This window comes from Paramisgurnus dabryanus, chromosome 3, assembly GCF_030506205.2.
Source record: "Paramisgurnus dabryanus chromosome 3, PD_genome_1.1, whole genome shotgun sequence".
NCBI classification, from domain to species: Eukaryota; Metazoa; Chordata; class Actinopteri; order Cypriniformes; family Cobitidae; genus Paramisgurnus; species Paramisgurnus dabryanus.
In genome coordinates this window covers 31,241,995-31,264,948 of record NC_133339.1, presented here as the reverse complement: position 1 = coordinate 31,264,948, position 22,954 = coordinate 31,241,995, and the positions used below count along the sequence as shown (strand labels likewise).

The 22,954-nt window shown below is 37.9% G+C and overlaps 2 protein-coding genes across 12 annotated transcripts in view; one reads left to right on the top strand and one right to left on the bottom strand.

The window, feature by feature from the left end:
- Positions 1–1,150: 1,150 nt before the first annotated feature.
- crlf3 (cytokine receptor-like factor 3) lies at positions 1,151–13,820 on the bottom strand. The gene is made up of 9 exons (XM_065274190.1): positions 13,675–13,820; positions 11,684–11,811; positions 6,521–6,728; positions 4,298–4,385; positions 3,753–3,930; positions 3,379–3,601; positions 3,160–3,298; positions 2,960–3,072; positions 1,151–2,882 (listed from the first exon to the last, which is right to left on the bottom strand). Exons 2-9 carry the CDS (start codon positions 11,798–11,800, stop codon positions 2,617–2,619), a joined length of 1,332 nt encoding a protein of 443 aa, XP_065130262.1. The 5' UTR covers positions 11,801–11,811; positions 13,675–13,820; the 3' UTR covers positions 1,151–2,616.
- A 5,385-nt stretch (positions 13,821–19,205) lies between these two features.
- The window catches only part of caskin1 (CASK interacting protein 1), an 84,416-nt gene continuing 80,667 nt past the window's right edge, over positions 19,206–22,954 (top strand). For 4 of the 11 annotated variants that reach the window (XM_065274842.2, XM_065274492.2, XM_065274571.2 and 1 more), the window contains exon 1: positions 19,207–19,837. In XM_065274842.2, coding sequence (XP_065130914.1) covers positions 19,744–19,837 — 94 coding nt within the window. In that variant the 5' untranslated portion in view covers positions 19,207–19,743. Of the gene's footprint in view, positions 19,838–22,954 lie in introns of all 11 variants that reach the window. The other 7 variants (XM_065274978.2, XM_065274421.2, XM_065274786.2 and 4 more) reach the window with 3 other exon arrangements.

Sequence of the window (22,954 nt, the reverse complement as noted above, 5' to 3'; positions counted from 1 at the left end):
GTTAATGCAATAAGAACTAACATGATTAACTGTAATGGCATTAACAAAGATTAATAAATGATTATAAACTATATTGCTTATTGTTACTTCATGTTAGTTAATGCACTAGTACTGCATGTTAACAAATATAACCTTAACCCTTTAACTTCCTCTCAACCCAATGGTTTAGCACATTTTTAGTCAATATATTTTATTGAGAGGAGTATCTAAGCTGTTTGAGCTATCTCATCCATTTGCTTGAGGTCTATTATGCCAAAAAATCCACTAGATATCAGTGTCATTCAACAGCACTTTTCACAAACTTTCTTAGATGGTTCTCAGTGACAAAGAAATCACTCCTGCCGTATGAACTGTTTTTGGTGAAATTTTGCAAGGAAAGCTTTTTTTTGACATTCAACTGAGCTCTTAACTTTACAAAATTATGTTACGTGGTGCCATGAAAATACATTTTTTTTTCTCAAAACGTGCTTTTCCAAACGGTTGATTTGTCACTTAAAAGTAGAAAAGCTAAGCTAATGTTTTCAGATCATCCATTTCTGTAGTCCGAATGTACAACAACACAGCTATGAATATTCAATCTGAGCAGTAAGTGCAGCTATTTCATTGCTAAAACACTTTAGTTTATTTGGTATAATAATATGTGTTCGCGTCGTTTATGGTTTAAAAACACATTATTTTGCACATACCGTACATTTTTGTAGCTCCAAATTTCACTTTCTTCCTGAAATGCACGGATTTGAAAAGCTCTGTGTCCCTGATTGGCCAGCTAATCTGTACGTCGTGAATGGTCTGAATACCTCTGACGTCAGCCGGAATTGTGACGCTCCTTACCATGTTTGAAAGATCCGCGCGCAGGACAGGAGTGCGAGTCCAAACAGTATCACCAATCCCATGAGGTAAACTGTTGCCTAAATCTGTGTGTTTGTTAGTTGTAGTCCAAGAAAAAAGATTTACGTTGGAGATGATAACTGGCGTCATCGTTTACTTTGGAGTATGTACCTTTTAAATATAGTTAACATATTGTACTAATACACGAGGGCGCGCGCGCACACACACACGAATGTAAAATCGTGAATCGGACCATTGGTGCTGTTTAATGTAAAGTTTTACCTGTTTTTTATTGAACACGTTTAAAACAACAAATGATTCATTTGTCTAAACGTTCCAAACACTTTATTTGATTGCAAATCAGTTGAATTCTTACAGCTTTTACAAGAAGGCACAAGCAAAATGAGGTAAATATTAGAGATGCAACGATACAACATTTCTGTGTGCAGATATCGATATCGGATTGCTTAAATTGACCAATACCAAGTAATGCAGATAGTTTTGGTTTTTTTACGTTTTAAATATTTTTTATTCAATTTAAGAAGTGCAGAGCATACAAACTGCAATTCTGTTTACACCCAACTCAAAATGATCACACAGCATGAGTTCTGGTGCGTTTTCATCATCTGTTATAAACAATCGTCCAATGTCCTATAGTGGGAAGAATGCTTTTATCTGCCAAAACTGATTATAGGCTAATATATCGGTGCATCCCTAGTAAATATACATTAAACCGTCACAGTTTTATAAATAGAGTTAACAGAACAGACATTCTGTGGGTGTATCATTATCTGTCTACACAAACAATTTAAGAGATTATAAACGTTCCCTTGTGCAGTAAGGAATTCTAGTACCTTGTGAAGGATGTTCTGTTTCAGAAAAACTTCATGCACAAGCTCTCAACCTATATAGTCTTTGCAGGGTCCAATTTCCAATGCTTCAAACATAAATACATTACAAACACGACTGAAAGGGAAGGCAGGCCAGCTAATACAGTAACCTGGACAGTAAGAGGACATAAAACATGAATATAAAAAAAAGTTAAAAATATAAAATGGCACAACAGTGTGAATTATCACAGTTCTTATTTGGAAACATCATGTTGGTATCAAATTATCATTGTTGTGTTGAAGCTGTGAACAGGCTGAATCATTTGCACTACCGTATATGATGGAATAATTTAAAACAGTACTTTATAACACTGAGGTCAGTACCAAACAAACATTAAAATAACTAGTTGTTAGGTACATCAATCTACTTACTATCACTCGAAATCTGCCTCTAATATTCATTCCAACAGATACAATCGGCTACACCTTGTAATATTATAAAGGTACTCTCCGCGTGTGACTTACAGATAAAAGGATTGTCTGAGCATGGACTTTAGTGCACATATTTGCTCTTATTTGTGAAGTACACATAAATAGTTTGAATGTTATTGTGCTCTTGAGAACTTCACAGTAAATTCAATCTTTCTTTCTCAGACCAGCATGCTTTGCTACTAATCATCATGTGTGCAAAGAAGTGTATGTGATAAGGCCATAGAGTAGTGACTGGCCTCATATCACAGAATAAAGAAAGTCTAATATTATTCTGCGATATGTGCTTCTCATAATACAAAATCAGAAAAGTTTAATGAAATTGCAAAAACACTGTGCTGTCAAAATGTGCTAAAAGTTTAACAAAAAAAGGAACTTGAGGTCTCGAATTCAGAACTGAATACATGGATGCGGCACAGGCCAGCACACTGGATCGTATTTTTATCATAACTTAAAAAAAACCTTACAATCAAAACACCAGCACTTTCCATCCAGGGTGTGTGAAGGAGCAGCCGAAGAAAAGGCTGTCTACAACCTGATCCAGCAGCCAATCAAACACCACTTCTCTGTTTCCTGAGCCAATCGTCACCCTCAGTTTGAAGTTTCCTTTATCACTAGGGTTGTTATTGCTCACAGGAAAGATGTTGACCACTTCCATGTCGAAGGTCACAGATGAACCGACACTGATTGCTGGCAACTGGTTGGTCATCTCTTTTCCGTTTACAAACACAGCACCTGGAAGAGATATATAGAGAAATATGCATAGCCATTCAATATAACTTTCAATATAAACTTTAGGCCTCAAATCATACCACTGGTGGAGATGCAGACAGCCTGGTCCCTCTGCAACGAGTCTGTGTCCGTTCTATTGTCCGCGCACACACCTAAACTATCTCGCCTATCTGACGGTCCCGCTGCTGTGATCCTGCAAACACACATTTTAGAGTAAAAAATATAATCACACACGCATTATCATAAACACTGCTGCCAAAATAATTATATAGTGATGTACTTGAAGGTGAGGGTCTGGCCACAGAAGTAGGTTGGAGAGTTGGAGTACAGCACACCTCCGTGACCTGGTGATGAGTCACTGCGCATGGTGATATTTTTCCTACTGCTTAAAATGTAACCATCCACACCGGGACACCACTCTGTAAACGCAAAATAAACTCAGTGATGTGCCCGCTCTCTTAAGACAGCTTTGCCTGTGTAGTTGTTGTACAGTTTGTACCATGGGGGGCGAGCGTGGTGTAGCCGGTCTGTGGGATGCTCCATGGGCTCCACTCGGTTCGGCCCTCTCCTCTGGCACACACGCGGAACAGGTGGTCCATATGAGGGTCAAGCTGAAGCACCAGGAACTCTGTGTCCTTACCGATGTACGCATCCTCATATTGAGAAGAGTTACCGCGGCGATACTGCAACCGGTAGTCCTGAGGGGTAAAATCATCGTCCACCTACAGACAAACAGTCGGGGTTGAAGATCAATAAGCTTTGCAACTAAACTGAGAAATCTTGAAAAACATTAGTCATCTGTTAAATAAAATCATCTGTGAACAGTGTGAACTACAAGACATGAAAGTGTTTTGTGATGAGAGGCCGGCCTACCTTGCACCAGCGCACCAGTACACCGCCCGGTCTCTCCACCAGCTCTTCAATCTGGACTGGTGGATGAGATGCCACGCTGCCGTGCCGAGCCACATGCGTACGAAACATTTGCAGCAAAGAGTCATCCAGCTGCGCAGACAGACATGGCACATCCACCAGCGCCGGTACCTCAGGCAGGCTGAGGACACAGAGGGTGATAAGGTATTTTTATACAGATAGATCTAAGGCTCGGTTTTACAGACAAGGCTTAGCTAAAGCAAGGACTGAGCCTTAGTTGAATTAAAGGTCCCGTTTTACTAAAAGTTTGCAAACTGGACCTTTAAGATGTTTAAGCATCTTTTATAAACATGCCTTAAAAAAGACGTTACGGGTGTGTCTCGTGAGGCAAATCATTGGGACTATCACATTTTTAGACCTGTCTGTGAAACCAGCGGTAGAAGTAAAAAGTAATCCTGTAGCTCAATTGATAGATCAAAATGAAAACATGACAGTATGAAATTCAGCATTAGTCTTGTTAACTACTGAATGAGTTCTGTGCTTCTCACCTGTCCAACTGGATCTGCAAGGCTTTCTTAGTGAAGCTGCCCAGCTTGTCTTCTTTCTCGTTCATACCACAGCGGATGGCAACCTCGCCTGAAGGGACAGTCATACAACAGTACGATTATATTCATACTTACAGACTGTTGCAGTGTGCAGGTTGTAACAAAGACCTCAAAGGGAAAGTTCACTTAAACTGTTGGTTTGTAAGTTCATGTACTGTAAAAATGCTTTTTTGCATTGTTTGTACGGGACCAAAAGGCAGGGGGCAAAGAAAAATAGAGACTCTTAATAAAGCATTAGCTATTAAACTAATAATGAGCAATAATTTTACAGAATTTATAAATCTTGGAAGTGTTAATTTATACTTGTACTATTCATTTAGGTTAGCATATAATAAACCTAACTCCTGTATAAACCTACTAATGGTAAAAAGCTATTGTAATGTTAAAAATGCATTAGTATAGTGCTTAACAAATTTATTAGACCTCCAATAGTAATCAGAAAACTTCAAGTTTTAAAACCCCCCCCCCAAAATATAATAAAATCAGCATATGGGTTCTTAAGAACAAAGAAAGACATTACTTGCCATCATGTAACCAAATAATGACAGCATTAGCATTTTTATTTCAAAATTTGAGCCGCCACATATAACTTCTCCAAGAAGTCATAAATGAATCAAGCCTAACGTTCAACCATTAAAAAAAAATCAGATTTTTTCAAAGTTTAAGTGCTATAATTGGGTCCCCAGTGCTTTTATCAACCTATAAAATGTGAAATAGATCAACACAGTAACTAAGTTTTGGTAAAACATTCTCTGCTGCAAGCATGTGGAAAAAATTGGTCATTGAAATTTGGCTCCCCTTGTGATGTCAGAAGAATCTTATAATAATAATACCACCCCTTAATCTGCACAATCCAACCACGGTACTGCCATTTAAAGGACAAACCCAAATAGCATATTTTTCCTCATCACTACAAATTGGCAATTTTAACAAATAAATAAGCAAAGCCCTTACTATTATTCAGCCATTCCTATAAAACAGTCAATTTTGAAAATGTATTAATAACAACAATATTTATATTTAAGCATTAAAAATGCTACTGCAACTAAAGAGCTTACACATAGACACTTTTACTGTTTGTACACAATGATGACGTAGCAACGCATGTGCTTGCATCTTGGCAACAGAAATATGGCGAGAATCAGCAGCGTGTCAAGCTACGCGAGCGGATTAAGCGACACAGACAGACAAAGTTATTTTAAAAAGTTGACTTTATGAAATGGTATCGGGCTGCCAGATCCGTGTACTTTATTGGAGTGGATAGAAGATGTAAGCAGAATGCCAAATATATATATATATATATATATATATATATATATATATATATATATATATATATATATATATATATATATATATTTATATATATATAAATGTAAAATATATATAATAAAAATATACAAATATTAGTATGCAACAACCAGACATTTTATATGCTGGAAAACCATTTTGATAAAATTTTGAGTTGCTAACACGTAAGAACCAGTGGGGAACAACACCACTTCTCAACATCAACTTCATTAATAGTGTTTGTAAATATTACGTTGAGCTGCATGTACACGTTGATTCGCCAACCCACTAATTGGGGGATTGGATGCCAATGCAGATACCAAAGCCATTGACCAATAAAAATAATGACATTGTCCGAAATTATTGATGTTGACTAACATTGCTGGGAAAGATGAGACGTATACACTGGCGTAAGACTTGGCTCTGTGGTGGCTCTCTAGCCCATTGAAAGGCAAACTGGTTCTTAAAAGGCTCACCAGTCGAACCAACTTAAGTACAGGACTAGCTCTGAACCAGAACCCAGTTCTTTCTGGTGGACAGGGCGCATAAGTCAACCTGAAAGACTATACTGTAAGAAATGAAAATGGAGAAGAGCCTGTTGGATCCTAATAAAAGACAGTCTTCAAAGGATTTTGTCCTTTGTGTCTTTTTTCTATTCTTCTATGTCTTTTGTCTTTCTCTCTTTTCATCCTTTTCTATGTAATACTGAAAGAGTACCTCAAGCGCTCTAAAACGGGCAACCCACGTTCTAATAAATATTATTCATAACAAATAAAGGTCTTCAAATCCCAAATTAGATAATTGTGAGAGGAGAAACAAAATCACTGTAGCCCATTGTAGTATATGACCGGCGTGAATACCATCACACAGACTTACCCTCTCTGAGCAGCTCATCGGCTGTGCTGACACCATGCTCAATGAGCTTCTGGCAGTCATCTAAGGGGCTGACGCTGTCCAGCTCGATGTTGTCGACCTCCTGCAGCAGAGCGTTCAGCCTTTCAGTCAGCAGTCGGCTCACCGCAGTCTGCAGATCCTGGAAATGTCGTTGCAGGGTCTCACGCGTCTGGCTGGCACTGCCCCGCACCTACACACGGCAGACACATCTCCATTACGCTGCACTGCTGAAGACATAAACTGAATAAAGGCTCGACAGAGGGATAAATCCTGACACTGAATGATATGTTAATATATGTAGTTACATTTTGGCAGGCGCCTTTATGCTAAGCTATATTTAAGCTGCACATTTGATCTGTTTGTATGTTCCCTGGGAATCGAAGCCACAATATTTGCTCGGCTAATACAATGCTCTACCAGTTAAGCTAGGGAAACACAACAGTTGAGCCACATAGTACATATTTTATGTACGTCAGACAGTGAAACATTTAAACATTACATTTACGCATTTGGCAGATGCTTTTTTCCAAAGCGACTTGAAGTGCATTAAGTTATAAATTTTTTATCAGTATGTGTGTTACCCTGGGTTTGAACCCATGATCTTTTGCAATGCTAATATAATGCTTTATCATTGAGTGAGCTATAGAGGAGCAGCCTCTCAACAGCAGAACTCAACAAAGAAATGTTTTACATGAGTCGCCACAAAAAAACACAGCAAAAATATTGATAATAGGGGTTTACAAGGATATGGCATCTAATCCAATGATCTGAAACTGGGCTTACATGTAGGGGAAAGCGGGACACAACCTAACGCTTTTTGGTTTTGGTTCAATCATTCAAAAAATATTAGAGTTTGAATAAATATATTTTTACACAAGCAACAAACACATCTCTGCTACAAATAAACATTTGAAGTTTGTTATTGTCCAAGAATGGTAAGTACTAATTACACCAAACGTGACAGAAGTGCAAACGTTAAAACTTACCCCATAGGTGGGGTTAATTGTAACAGGCAGGGGGTTAGTTGTAACACTTGCTAAAAAATTTAGTTTGCAGGGTGTAATATTTTAATAATATTTTGTCTATATACTTGAGGTGGATATTGTTTATATATCTGTCTATAATAGACAGGTATCCACACTGTAGTCATTCATCCAGCCCTTTTCTAACAATAGTTTCATGGATACAAATGTCTAAATATGTGAGAAAAAGCAGCACAATTATGACATTATATGTGATTTTATATGTGACCCAGTCTGTAATAACCATACTACAGTTTCAAAATCAAATTCTGAGATAATGAGCATCAAAGTCTGATTTTAGCCATTCATTTCATTATGATCTCAAACTTTGATGTGACCTTATTCAATCAATATATAAAAAAATAAATTTGACACATGATTTTTGATAAGACAGACATATTTATTTTGTTGGCAGCCAGCAAGCATTCGCGTGTAGCCTATTTAAAACAATGGCAAGAATTAGGCTAACGTTAGCGGTTTTCAAATCGTAAGTGCTGAGGGGTTAGTTGTAACAAAGAGTTACAATTAACCCCGCTGGGTCAAAATGTTTTCAAGCCCACCAAAAAAGTTGAGAGCTGCAGACATATTTCAAAATGATGCTATGTTTTAGTCAGAAAGAGACTGATTAATATGACATAGCACTGGATTTGGTATCTTACACACCCAACTTAAAAACCGAAAAAAAAAACATATGATAAAAAAATTTCCGTATCCGTGTTACAACTAACTCCACCTTGGTTTTTGCCCCATGCACCCCTACCTAAAATCAGGTTTTGCGCAAACTGATTGTTTAATCAGGTGAACGTCATAATGGTTTAAGGGGTTTACATGATATTACACATTATCTGGTTATTAAACATGAAAGGCATTTTAACGCATAATAAAGGGATAAAAATTAAAAATGTCAACATTTACTCTCCCTTATGTTGCTATAAACCTGTATGAGAAAACACAAAGATGATATTTTATTAAATGATGGAAAGCAGACATTTGACAATAGCCATTGACTTCCGTAGTAATTGTTTTTCCTACTATGGAAGTCAATGGGTATTGTCAAATGTCTGCTTGTCATCATTTAATAAAATATCATCTACTATGGAACAACAACTACTACGGATGTCAATGGGTACAGTCAACAATTTTTAGGTGAACTACCTACCAGAACAATAAATTAGTCAATATATTGAATATTTTTAAAAAGTGTAAATTGTACATGTGATTATGTAAATCAAAGTGAGGAATATGCCACAATTGGCATGTTTAACAGCCGCACATTTAAATGTGCCACAGTTTCGTTCAGCAGATGACGTGTATGTTTGAAAGCGGATGTGGTTATGAGTGAATGGTACATTTCATTTTACTTAGGCTTGTTTCAGACTAACTGCTTCACCTTCAGCAAAATGCAGTCAAGAGTGACAGGAAGCGTGGTGGTTTTCAATGTAAAAAAAAACGACAACGGTTCCTCTTGAAACTTGTTAAAAGGGTAACCGCTCTTATTGGCTCGTAAGTGCAGAGTATCGAAATACACACATAAAAAAGGAAAGAAATTATGAGAAGCTTAGATGCAAAAGCCACTAAATGCCACCTCCATCAAAATAACTATATTAACCAAATGATCTCGGCACATATTATACGTTCATCATCAAATACTTCCACTTAAAATCTGCTTAATCCCGGCCTCAGTCTGATAAAAATGCTCATTTACATGAAAACATGTCAGGTGCACTTAAAAGGTTTTGATTCTGCAAGTTCTAAAAAAACCACAAAGCCCTGCACTACACACACTGATGTGAACCCTTAATACAGAGACACGAAATAAGACATTAAAGGCAAACATGGTCTATAATTATGTGAACTTGAAGTCACATTTTTGGAAAGAGGAACGTTTCAGGGCCTTGTAATAATCAGTAATGCGACGTTGCGTTAAGCAAAAGCACGTTGAAAGATGAATGCACCATGAACTTCAATGCAAAAATAAAAAAAGCTCATCATGGCGACCGTCAATAATGACGACTACCATGGAAGTCGACAGATTGCTGCGGTGGTGCGTGTGTCGAGAGAAAGATAACACTCCAGGAAGTGAGAAGACAGTCTAAAATAACACAGATAAAGTCCAACATAAAGTGCTATTAATCAAGCACGTTGGAAAGGTCCAGTGCTTTGTTTGCGGCTGACGCAGGAAATGCGTCTGTCCATAAACGTGCATTATTCCTCATACGCCTAACTCTTATCACGATCGATCAGATTATTTCGAGCCAGGACAGAATCTCTTGGCTAAATATTATTATTCGTGACAATGTGCTGTGAGGCTCTGCTGGTTTGGGATGGGGAGATTAAAAGTGCAGGCTCCCCATTACAGGATGTTTAGACTTAGGCTCTTCCTAGAAATCCAACCTATGAAACACCTCTCAACACATTTGTTACTTGTCGTATTCTGGACAACAAACACGTGTATCTTATGAATCGAACCACCCAGCTGCAGACTGGCCCGAAGGTTACAGGCTGTGGTACACAGAGGCCACTTGTAGATTTTAAGGAAGCTGGGAAGAAGTGCAACATCTAAAGAGGAAGTGGAGCAGAAATTTTTTTTAGACATCAAGCTTGAACTAGGTGGCTGGGAAGACCAAAGGTTGTATGATGTGACAATAAATGGTATTTATCATAACATTTGGCATCTGTACAGAAACAGCTGCTATAACACTAGTTCGTCTTATATGACCAGATGAGCCATAATGGTAGCAATTTCAATAAAAGCCACTAAAAATAACAAGAGAAATAACACGGGAAGTAAATGCTAACATGGTCATGTAGGTGTAGTTCATGCATTGACCGCATCACTGTCTCTCTATGCTAAGCGTGACGAAGTGTGGCATGTGATCATATCAGATGGGATGCACATATGGCATCTCACTCAGACGGCTGCACACCCTGCGAGGTTAATCACCGAGCACCGTAGGGCGCCATACAATCACCAGTCAGTGATCCTAAAACGGTGAAGTTTGATTTAATTCCCTATCCCGTGGAGGACGTGAAACACAGAGAGCTTAAACATTGAATTTACACTCTCTTACGAAGAGCAGGAAATAACAGCCTTGTTTACGCTCCGAATAAGGCATTCTGGGAAGTGGGGGGGGGAGGAAGTTGGGTAAGATGCCAGAAGCAGGAGTCTGCAGATAACAGCAAGCAGCATGCCGGCTTTGCATCCTACATCCACCCCGCACACACGCTGCATGAAATCAGCCCTTCTGTACTGACCAGTGGGCTTCCTGGCACTGCCAGAGTGCTGATTCACTTTACCAGGATGTCAGAAATAACGTTTACTTTCACTCTTACAAAAACAATATACAAATTATGTGGTTACAATAGTGAGGAACCACTAGTTTTGTGATCCCTTTTGTTCACCTCAGCGTGTTTATGGACATTACTGTAGGTTATACTGAATAGTGGCTGTGATCAATAGAAATGGCATTACTGTCAAAATGGGCTTGGCATGACTGTAATGCTGCCTCTACTTAACCAGATATAATGACACAGCATCACAACGGACACCCCCACTCATCGTGAAATCTCATTGGTCCAAAATGCAGCATTTTAATCATTATGTGACCCCGTTTTAAAAAAAAACAGGTTAAAGTCTCTTAAGGGTGGTTTCCTGGATAAGGTTTAGATTAATCCAGGACTAGGCCTTAGTTATATCAGGTCATTTAAGAACAAACCTTACAAAAAACAATACTGGTGTGCATCTTGAGACAAAACATTGGCACTGATATAAGATATTTCAGTACAAGGTGTTTTTAAACTAAGGCAGCTCAAACATACATTTTAGTCTGGGACTAGGATAAGCCCTGTCCAGGAAACAGCCCCATAATGTAATATGTTTATTTTTTTTATATTATCTGAGTAAGGTCATACCAAAGATATCAAGGATATATTTTCTCAGAATGTTCTTTATATTTTGTATAATTATTTTATGTAGAAAACAGTAAATCACAAAAAATGAACTTAGCGGAGATACAAACTAGGTCACAAATCTGATGCTGATTTAGCATAGACAAACAGATTTCAATGACAAGTAAATATTGTCTGTTTTTGTCTCTGACAGTACAGACGTTCACCGCAGTACCTGTTTGCGGGCTTGGCTGAGTCCATGCAGTCTCTGCTGCAGCTCGCTCCTGTAGTTTTGGGCTGCCTCTATGCTCTCCTTAGCCTCCTGCAGCAACGCCTCCGCCTCTATTGACATCCTTGTGGTCTCTGCCAAAGCACAAATATCAAGGTAAAGCATAGAAAAACATTTTCATTGACCGAGATTGGAATACAACCCTTAAAAGACAAAACAAAAGCCACCACACACCCACTTCGGAAAATGTCACACTAACAAAGCTAAAATAACAGTAGCATGAAATTCCATACAAGCCCGAAAAGCAGAGGGATCACATGGAAAAATTCAAAAGGGACAATGTTGATGCATTAGCAGCAGAAGGTGACAGATATCTTTAACCACGTCATTTCCATGTCTGTTTTGAATCATAACAGCACGTCCACCGCTTTATCTGTTGATTTCACCATTTTCGAGCTCAGACTAAAAGGCTCAGCTAATACGCAGCACTCCAGCCTTGAAAAACCACATCCATGCCATCTATCACATCAGTGCAAATATCAAAAAGGAGTCACGGAAATGATTCACAGGCTTGAACGCTACATTCTGCTTCATCTGTTGAAAACAAAACCTCATGTGAAGGGTGTGCTGAAAACTTTTACTGCTTCAGTGAAGGGAAACAACCAACAGCACGTGGAAAAGGAAAACAATAAATATGATCCAATAAAAAAAAATGTTAATGAATATCAGTTGCTGCTTGACTGATCTGGTGAAAGCTACTTTTCGACTAGCATGCTACAATGAACCACTTCCTTTAAGGTTGAAGTGAAATTAATCGCATGTGCCCATGTGCTTTAAATTCATAGGCATGACTGAACGTATCCATACAGACTCCCCTGGAACAAAACTACACCTACAGCTTCTGTACAATACAATAGTGCCTGTATTACATTTGTACCATTGTACAGAAGAGGACAAAAGCTAGTTTTTTTGTGTATGGGAACATGAATACAGGTCAGGTGGGTCGGTAAGGGAACAAAGCTATGCAACTCTCACTGTCATCCTCACACCTGTGAGAGTTGGCATAGATTTTGAACCACAGAATATTGTGACCTGCAAGAACAAGCAAGTTCAGATTACATACTCATTATCAATTGCTAAAAAGTTGTAAACTGGAATAGCTCAAATTATAGGAGATTTTGACAATTGAGATAAAAATGGATCAGGAAAGTGAAGGGATCTCTAAAAGCAAAACATTATCCCTTGAATTAGGTTTGAATAGGCAAAGAGCTTCAAGACAGGGAATTATATTATTTATTGCTGGTCTAGATTGATAATTTCCCACAAGGGAATACATCAGGGAGAACAGCAAATGACTGGCTAACTTTCAAAGGGATTCGACTTAATGGAAAAATAATAAGATCAGAAATTCATGTTTCCTGAATCACAAACTGTGACCCACCCACTGATGAATCCATAGTTTAAAGCGCCAACTTCTTAACATGGAGACCTAAAATATGCATTTTAACAAACATAAGTGTTTTTTCACTAGCAAAAAATATTATATTTTTGCCAATAAGCTTTACAGTCTTGCATAAGTTCCTCCTTTAGGTCCAATCTCAGCCCCACAGAGAACAGAACTGTAAAGCAGTACAGTAATTCTCTATGGGCTAACTTACAGTAGCATCGTACACAACACTCAACATGTTCATACATGCTCAAAACGAGTAAACAATTCAAGGCAGACAGAATGACGATATCATATAAAATCAACATCAAAGACACTTAAAATTTGTATTGTTTTTACTTAATCTGAAACTATAACAGAGTAGCATTTCATTAGGCTCTACTATATTGCAATTTCCTCACACATCACTTCATCGGAGTTTTACAGTAAGATCATCAGAGTGCTCCACCCATAAACCTCATCATAAAGAGTCAGCGCATTTAATTAAACACTAAAATATAAACAGTGAGAAATCCACAAACTAGTAGTTTAGTGATATTTACAGTCTAACCTTATGCGATCTTGTCTTGTGTCATATTAACTTCTGCAGCGGAGTTCCGCCATTGAAGATGTGGTAACAGACAGTAACGTTAAGCAGCAGGCGAATATTTTCACTTTAATACAAGCCTGTCATCCAATCAAATGGCGAATCAGTTTGTTTTCCTACCGTCTCCTGTCATTCCTAACCAATCATGTGATTTAACCAGATTTAACTCCCGCCCCGTTTTGCGTATGGTAGACAAAAACTGAACTTTAGGCGTGTTCAACTGAACTTCATTTAGCTCTGCGCAGATTGATCGGCATATGACATCAAAATACCGCGAGAGCGTTTCGAAAGCAGGTTTTCACGCTGTAAACACAAAAAATAGTTTTTGCATTGTTATATATATTCGTAAATTTAGAACAATGCCATTGCAAAAATACAACAATTTCCTTAATGTAAACTATAAAAGTCATATAATAAAAAGCTGCACTCATGCTGTCAAGTTAGGCGTATCTGTACAGGAAATTCAGTATCAATATTCATATGGTGTAGGCCTACTCAGACGCCGTACAGTTTAAACAACTGCAGTGCAAAACCACAGCACAATGCATTTGCCTGTAAATGAATCATATATACTATAATTGACAAACTGTCATAGAATATTCAAGGCTTGAGGTAACATTAAAACATTTACTGTTCCTACGTGATATACAGTGTTTGATATAGACGTATTTTGCCTGTGGCAATTTATTGTACTTATGCCTGCAATTATGCAAAGATGGATGCAAAAACTGTCTGACTGTTATTTTAGCACTATTCACTCATCCATCCATTCTATACTCTACCGCTTTCTCTTACTGGCCTCGCGGGTTCTGTATAATGCACCTTTACCCATTTATTGGACAAATTATAACAAATATACAAATGTGCAGTTAGCTTTAAAACAATTAATATATTATATTATATTATATTATATTATATTATATTATATTATATTATATATTCTATTATATTTTAATATAAATATTTTATTAATATAATATATTACAAAGTATATTATTTTTTCTGACATTTCAAAATATGTCCCCTTATGTATAAAAATATGTTTTATTTGTCTTGATAGCATGGTATCCACAATCGGTTCCAAGGCCCATCTCCACCCATTCATTGCATCTATTTATCAAAATTTGTCAGCCTAATTTGAGTAGTAAACTCTAGAGGGCAGTGTCTGCAAGATGAACAGTGCATAAAGCGTGTTAGAGATGTTTTATAAGTTACCACTGGAGGGCGCTAAATCACACAAAAGGTAAAAGTAGGCTCATGGTTGACGGATGGTGTTGACGTAGATGTTGAGTGATATGTTAATCTGTACGACAAAAGTGATGAAAGCAGACAGGTAAAATGTTTCGTTTATAGTTAAAACATAAGTGCATTTTAATGCATTTATTTGCTTTTGTTATATATTAAAATAAAATGTAAAATATTTGGGCAAGTTTTTATTGAATTTTTACTGCAAAATAGTGTGGCGACCAATATTTGTTTTGATTAATTAGCATATTTTAAAAAGATTTATTCGTGCCAGCTCTTGGTCAGATAACTCAACAACTGAACAAATAAATGGCACCCTAATGCTTTCCAGGGCATGCATATACACTGGTTCTGAAAGTGGGGGCCCAAGATGGTGCCAGGGGCCCAAGTTTTATTAAGACATTTCATAAAATACATTCATTTATCATAAATTCTGTGTAATTAAGATAAGCAAGGCTACTAACGAACACTACATTGCATCACTATATATTTTGTTTAATTCAAATTCTACATTTGAGATTGTGTATGGCACGAAGGGATGCACCCTCTATCCAAGAGGGACACCCAAAAAGTTTGAGAACCACATCCCTACCACAGTTAAAATACAACTGCAGTTATACTTATATTCAAGATGTAAGAAGCTGTGAACAGGCCATGTCTACGCAAGACTGGAAAAATGGTAAGCCTGACTCTAAAAGGAGGTTCAGTTAGCTTCAGCGAACAATTTTGTTTTGTAGGCATCATGCCACCAATCTCTTTTTCTATCTCTAGACTCCTTCATACTAAAATACTGATAGTATTATTTAAGACTAAGAGGTAAGGGTAACCACAAGTGTTAAGTATCATGTTTAAGCCTTTAATTAGTTTGTTATGAAAGGGCAAAAATGCTGGCAGGACCAGCAGTTCTCAGTCTTGCTCTTGGAATGAGATCCAGAGCCCTTGCTGTGTAGACAATCTATAGTGCACACATGAGATTTCTTAATTATGCTGCAGTCCATCATTGTTAAGTGAAAAAAAACATAACGAATGCCCTTTCTACACAGCAAAATCACTGGTGTTAAAATAACACCCAGGGTGTCAAATTTAACACTTGAAAAGTGTGTATATGTGTCCACACTACACTGTGTTAATTTAGTCAAAAGTGTAGTGTTAATTTAACAACACTCATTATATGTTAATTTAACACTCAATATTGTTAAATTTTACACTTTGTTCAACACTATTCATTGTTGTTTCCACACTACACTGGTGTTGGCACAGAAATACAGTGTTAAAAATTAACACTCCTAATTTAAGGTCAACACCAGTGTAATGTGAATTCAACAATGTTAAGTGTTAAAATACTGATTAATAGCCACTTTTGTTGCTAATGGGTTGTTTCTATAAAAGACAAATGACAAGAAATATTGCAAAACCTCTTTTTATTAAAGTACATCACACTTAATATTTACATTAATACACAACACTTTGCATTTAACACTGCTTATTTAAATACCTCAGCTACAATTACAATACAGAATACAGTATGGAATAATGAAAGTTATCTTATACCACAGCACAGTGACATGAAAACCACTTATTATAAGGTCTTTAATATATCAAATGAGAGTTAAAAAAAATTAGCCACCCTACTCAAAACTTGAACATTAAAATACACTGCAATCACCTTACTGGCAGGCAGAAATGCTTATCCTTCACAATACTAAAGATTTTTCCATAACAAAACAGACATTTCAATTCAAAAGACGTTTCATTTTTCTTAAATGCGTTCCAACCTGGTATTTAGTTCTGTAGTTGTTTTACTCATGATGTAGTGGAAGGCTGCATCAGTGGTCTTCATCATGGAGGGAATGGCTTTTTGGTCCAGAATGATGCAAAAATTCTGGATGCAACTTCTGTTCCCAACGCAGTGCAGGCAGGGCTGTGCTGATTCATTCCCCTCAAAGCATGGATTGATGCTCATCACCTAAGTGTTTTAAAAGAGTGTATTTGATGAATGTATTTTATGTGTATTTATGAACTTGTATGCATTTACATGGGGTGAACAATGCAAGCAAACTAACTGCTGAATAAATAACTAGAACAAAATACTAAAAAACTTACACAGCACAATCAGTAGCTTCAGTTGCACATCGACCCTCTCCAGTCTTTCTTCCTTTCACAAATGAAGGCAAGAGGTGAATGAGCCAGGGAAGAGCTGCCACATCACTGTCCCGTCCTAGCAAAACAGAATTTAAACACCATGAGTATACAGTTAAACTTTAAAACCGTAAAAGTAGCAAACCCATGTACACTTACCATATTTAAACTCCTGTTGACCAGACAGAGGGTCATCCATATTGTTGCATGTTGGCTATTTTGCAATACATCACCTCAGCATATTTCTGCAGATTTTCAAAGACAAAAAGAGTCAAGAAAATACCAAAAAGGGTGCAGTTTTAACTGTTATTTGAATCAAAATCATCTCAGTATAATAAATCATGTTAGAGACAGTGTACAGTACTAATGTACTGTGTGTACTCACATAACTAGTTGGTAAGCTCTTATCCTCCAAACTGGGTTAAGGAATAACAGTTCCAGAATTCATGGGTATGCCGTATTCAAATATAGTCTGGTAGGGTCCTATCACAAAAAAATGACAATAAAGACTCTGAAAACTCAACATTCTTTTTATATTAAAAACAGCACTCAAGACAATATGAATCTTCATTTATACATTTTCAAAATAGTAATCAATTTGATTGCTATTTAATATGACATCAATAGCAAAACGATGTATGAGAAGATAATATATTTTTATTAAAGTTGGCAGCAGGTCATGTGAGTTTCTTTCCAGATTAATAATAATAATAATAATAATAATAATAATAATAATAATAATATGTACAAAACTACATATACTAAAAAGATTGGTTAACTGTTCAGTTATGTCAAATAAAATGATTTATATGTATAAATATATAAACTTACCTTCTGTAATGAATGTATTAGCAGTCGTTTCTCATTGGAAGTCATCCATGTCAGGTCTTCTTTAATAAACTGCCCTAAAAACAGCATCTCTTCTGAATGATTTGAAGCACTCAGTGTGAACTTTCACCAAACTAGCATCTATAATGACAGAAAAAAAAAAAACGTTCACGTTAGCCTTACACGTTTTACACTTCCGTATGTATTTGCCATTTGCATCTGTCTGACATCTAGCGCCATGAAAAGCTTACAACACACAATGCATCCAATCTGTGCATACAAATGATGATATATTGTGAGGTTTTGGTCAAATTAATTGTTGGTTTGGCGATATTTCCCCTGTTTGCATACATCTTAGAAAAACACATGACGTTGCGGTTGCGGTTTTCTCCGTGTTTTTCAGTAATTTGAATAATTAACCAATATCCGTGCACTCACGTGCATGTAAACGACCTCGTTAACTCACGGTATCTAGCCTATATGATTACCTCATAACGAGCATCATATGGTGAATAAACGAGCTTTCATTTAACTTAATTTCATACCTTCAATTTGTAGTGCATGTCGCGTTTTATCATGGTTCAATTCTTTCGTTCATATCTCCTGTTAATATTATCCTTCTTGGTTTTAAACTTTTAGCTAGCAGTTTAACTTTATACTAAACTAACAAGGGAACAACGTAACACAAGGTAGCTCTGATTAAACTGAACCAAATAACGAACAAAGGGGAAATAAAATGGGAAAAATATCTTATTTAGGTTTTTTGGCATATGGCTGCGTAGAGTCAGACAGAGAAATAACAGTTTAATTTAGCCAAACCATGTGAATATTATGAGACTGATTTACCTGATCTCTTCAGTCCTCCTGTGAAAGAAAATGGCGGTAAAATCCCTGACAGGATATGTTTAGTAGAGGCGTGGCTTGATTTACACCGCTCAGAGTGAAATCTGATAACACCCTTGTTTTACACTGATACTGTCGTGAATATAACACTGGCCTAGCAATGGCAGTGTTATTTTATTACCAGATAGTGTTAAAACAGCATCAACACTGTGTATTTAACACCATCCCTGAAAATTTAACACTGGTGATTTTGCTGTGTAGGGCTAACTACAGAGCGGGGCTGTTTTAAACATCTTGCCTTATGATTCAGCAGTGCTGAATTGTAGTATAGCAGCATGTGGCTGTCAGCACTGGAATGGGGGGGGGGGTGTTCCTACTCTCAGGGACCGCCCTCTGGATGAAGCGGAGCCATTTACCACAGCAATGTTGTCAGACCAATCCATGGCTGGGGTAATGCACATTGCACTCTCCTTGTGTAAATCCATCACAGGACAGAAAATAACAGCGCGAGTACTACGCGCGCGGAGCTATGGCATCACCGACTGACGTCTCTTCGGATCCCAGAAGAATTTGAAGCATCACTGAATTTGTATTTTTTCCTAACGCTTCTCGTTCACGCCAGCAAAACGTGATTGGGACTGATCCAACTGATGATTTTCCAGAAGGGACCGATCACAGTTTGATCACGCAGATGTCGGACTGAAAACCCGATTCATGTATGTGCGATTGCAAGTTCGATCTCGGCTGTGAAGCTAATAATTTGACGGCTTCACGGAATCGGAATTAAAACATCTGTGATTCATAGGCTCCAGCTGCAGCTGCTCTGTAGTATCCGAGCATCCTTCCGCCAAGTGTGCGTTATCATCATCATCATCCTCGCGCCCTGCAGCTCCATCGCAAGAGGGAGGATCCGCAAAGGAGCTCACTGGGCAACACTACACACATTCAGAGGATGCTTTGGATGTAAAATAAATAAGGATGGGGAAAGATCAGGAATTACTTCAAGCGGTGAAGACCGAGGACCTGATGACGGTGCAGAAGCTCCTGCAAAGGCCCAAACATGGAAAAGCAAGTAGGTGTTATAAAAATCATTGGCATTATTGCATGCTGTCATGGTGGAAAGATCGTGGGCAGTTGGATCACTTTCTAAAGAGACTGAGCACAGTTGAGGAGCACCCTTGCCATACCTGTTAATTATGGCTAGAGATGTTTACTGGTTCGACAGGATTATTCTCGAGCTGTTGGTTTTCATAGAAGAGAGTTCCCAGTGTCAAACGCTGGTCCAGACAGTCGCATCATTATAGAGCACAAGCACAACCTGATCCTAATGAGCGTCGCATCTGCATGGGATCTATTGCGCGCGCATCAATCTTTTTATTTACATCCCTTACTTGATTTTCCCAAAACGTGCACATATTCTGACGTATTTACCTCAATACATAGATTACATTTGTTAGTGAGGACTTTTGTGCATTAAATATGTACCAATTAGGTTAATATTATTATGAGGTTGTTTCAGTAGTAAACGTCTTGCAGTTATATTTTTTAATTATTTTAATGTATTTCTATCTATCTATCTATCTATCTATCTATCTATCTATCTATCTATCTATCTATCTATCTATCTATCTATCTATCTATCTATATATCTATCTATCTATATATCTATCTATCTATCTATCGTGTGTGGGTGGGTGTGCGCGCGTGCGTGTGTGTGCGTTATGTATATGTATACACACACACCACTGGATAGTTTCTGGGGGATGATTTTATGATATCATGGGGGGGGGGGGTTGAGGAGGGATTATTGAGGAGGATATACAATGATTCATAAAAACGTGTACAGGTAATACTCCAACCCTCTAATGCCCAAATCTATGCTCTTGTACACGCACACACACGCACGCACATACTCAATTTCACACTCTGAGACCACTGACCACAGCCATCTTCTTTAAACAAGTATGAATGTTCACCTGGATTGAGCTTCTTAATAACGCTCTATATTGTAAATGCCACTCTCTAAGAAATGGCTGCACTTTGACTTTGAAGTGCAAGTCTTTGTTTCATGTCCTCCACCACATTACCAACAGTGTCTCCAGTACAGCGGCTTGGTTTTCTTTGTCTTAAGTGTGCCCGAGCGCATCTGGATTAGAATAACCCTCGGGGCTCGAGGCAGTGTGCCACAGCCATGATGTCGTTCATCTGAGCTCCAGGCTCTGTCTCGACAGTCGTCTTCTATCCTCTGACTGTTCTCCGGTGTGGCAGCATCACGCTCCCGCTCAGCTGAACACCGCCCCCTGTAATGATGGGGTGAGTGAGCATGAGGTGCATCCACATCACTGCACACTCACATAGGAGAAACAGCAACGAGCTGCCAGTGAGCTTCATTTCTTGGCTTAGTGCCACAAAAGCACATGTAGATGTGCGCTGTAAACAATGACAACTTTTTGTCATTAAACAATACAAGTGGTATTATGTCAGAACGCAATGGTTGACTGGGTATGATTTATTATTTAAATATTATCCAGGTTGGATTGTCCAGGACATGGACATGGTTGATTATTGTAAGTATTTTGAAATGTTGGGGTAAATATGTGTCTTTATGAATAGTGTTAATTTACTGTGTTTATTATGAGTTGACACATCAAAGCTCATGCAATGTATTAAGAAGTGATAAGCCATAGGGAGAGTGTTTGTTAGGGTTAACGTCAAGCTCCACCTCTGTATTGGAAACACAAAGCTACCCAGAAGCCAATTAGTTCCAGTCACAGCAACTGCAGTCTCATGTCTGACAGTGATCGGTTGGGCCGGATGCTAGCTGGGCTTTGTAACAAAGTTTTGGTCAATTGATTGAAATACACTAGCTGCATTTGTTTTGACAAAAATCTTACTATTATTTGTTTTCAGATACCATTAACTAGCTTTGAGCATGTACAACCAAGGACATTAGGATTTAAAGTTCATAACTTAAGCACTTAAAATATTCTTTGCTATGATGCCTAAAACATTAGTGGTTCCATTTGTACATCATGTGAGGTGTTTTTAGAGACAAACATTACAAAATCCTCTAAAAATTTTTTTTCTAAAAAAGTCATTGACAGGGCTCATATTCACAGTCAATATTAAGATAGTTGCCTAGAGTCCTGTAGCTGATCCAAGTAATCATTATTTCCAATACTAAGGGTGATGATTGAATTACGGTGCAGATGGCTTTGAGTGAGCCAGGAATAAAAGGAAGAAAGAAAGAAAGAGAATGAGAGATGGTGGAAAGACAGAGAGGCAAAAATAAGACACAGCCAAAATATCATTGATTTTGTTGAACTTTTGCATCCCACTGATAGTTGGCTACTTTGGGGGAATTAAGCAGGAGTGCGTCTATTGTGCAGACATTCAGCACAGACGGGTTTGTTTCTCAATGAACCCGTTTCTCTGTTCTTTAGCTGCAGAAATGAGGTCTGCATGAGACGCGAGTATGTGTATAAATCAGTTGGTAGAGTGAATAAGAGAGTGTTTCCAGACGATATCTGTGCAACATTTGGTCAATTTATTTCTGCATATTCAGCACATTCTCCATCTTCTCTGCAAGCATTCACCACGGGATGAACATCTGGAATACCGTATATCTTATTGGGGGGAATTAACCGATTAGTTTCATTAGAGGATTAAGTGAATTGAACATTGTTGGAACAGCATGACTCGACATAATGATAAAGATGTGATGGAATGGGTTATCCATTCTCCACCTCTGCAACCTGTTCGCATATCCCAGCAGCAATTAGAGCTGAGCCATTTTGACTGAGGAAACATATGGGGTCCCTAAGGTAACAAAAATCGTTGGAGGCCTCTCTCACTCTGGTTTCCTGTCGAAAGTTTTAAAATAAAATAAATCTGGTGAGAGAAGGGATGCTCTGGGGTAAAAGTGTCTGGATTTATGGCAGGCTCTCTGATTACCAAAGTAATACTATTGAAATTGATGGTTGCAGGTGGTTGAAGGAGATGTATATTCTCTCTCTCTCTCTCTCTCTCTCTCTCTCTCTCTCTCTCTCTCTCTCTCTCTCTCTCTCTCTCTCTCTCTCTCTCTCTCTCTCTCTCTCTCTCTCTCTCTCTTTCTTTCTCTCTCTCTCTCTTTCTTTCTCTCTCTCTCTCTCTCTCTCTCTCTCTCTCACACACGAATATATATTCTGTG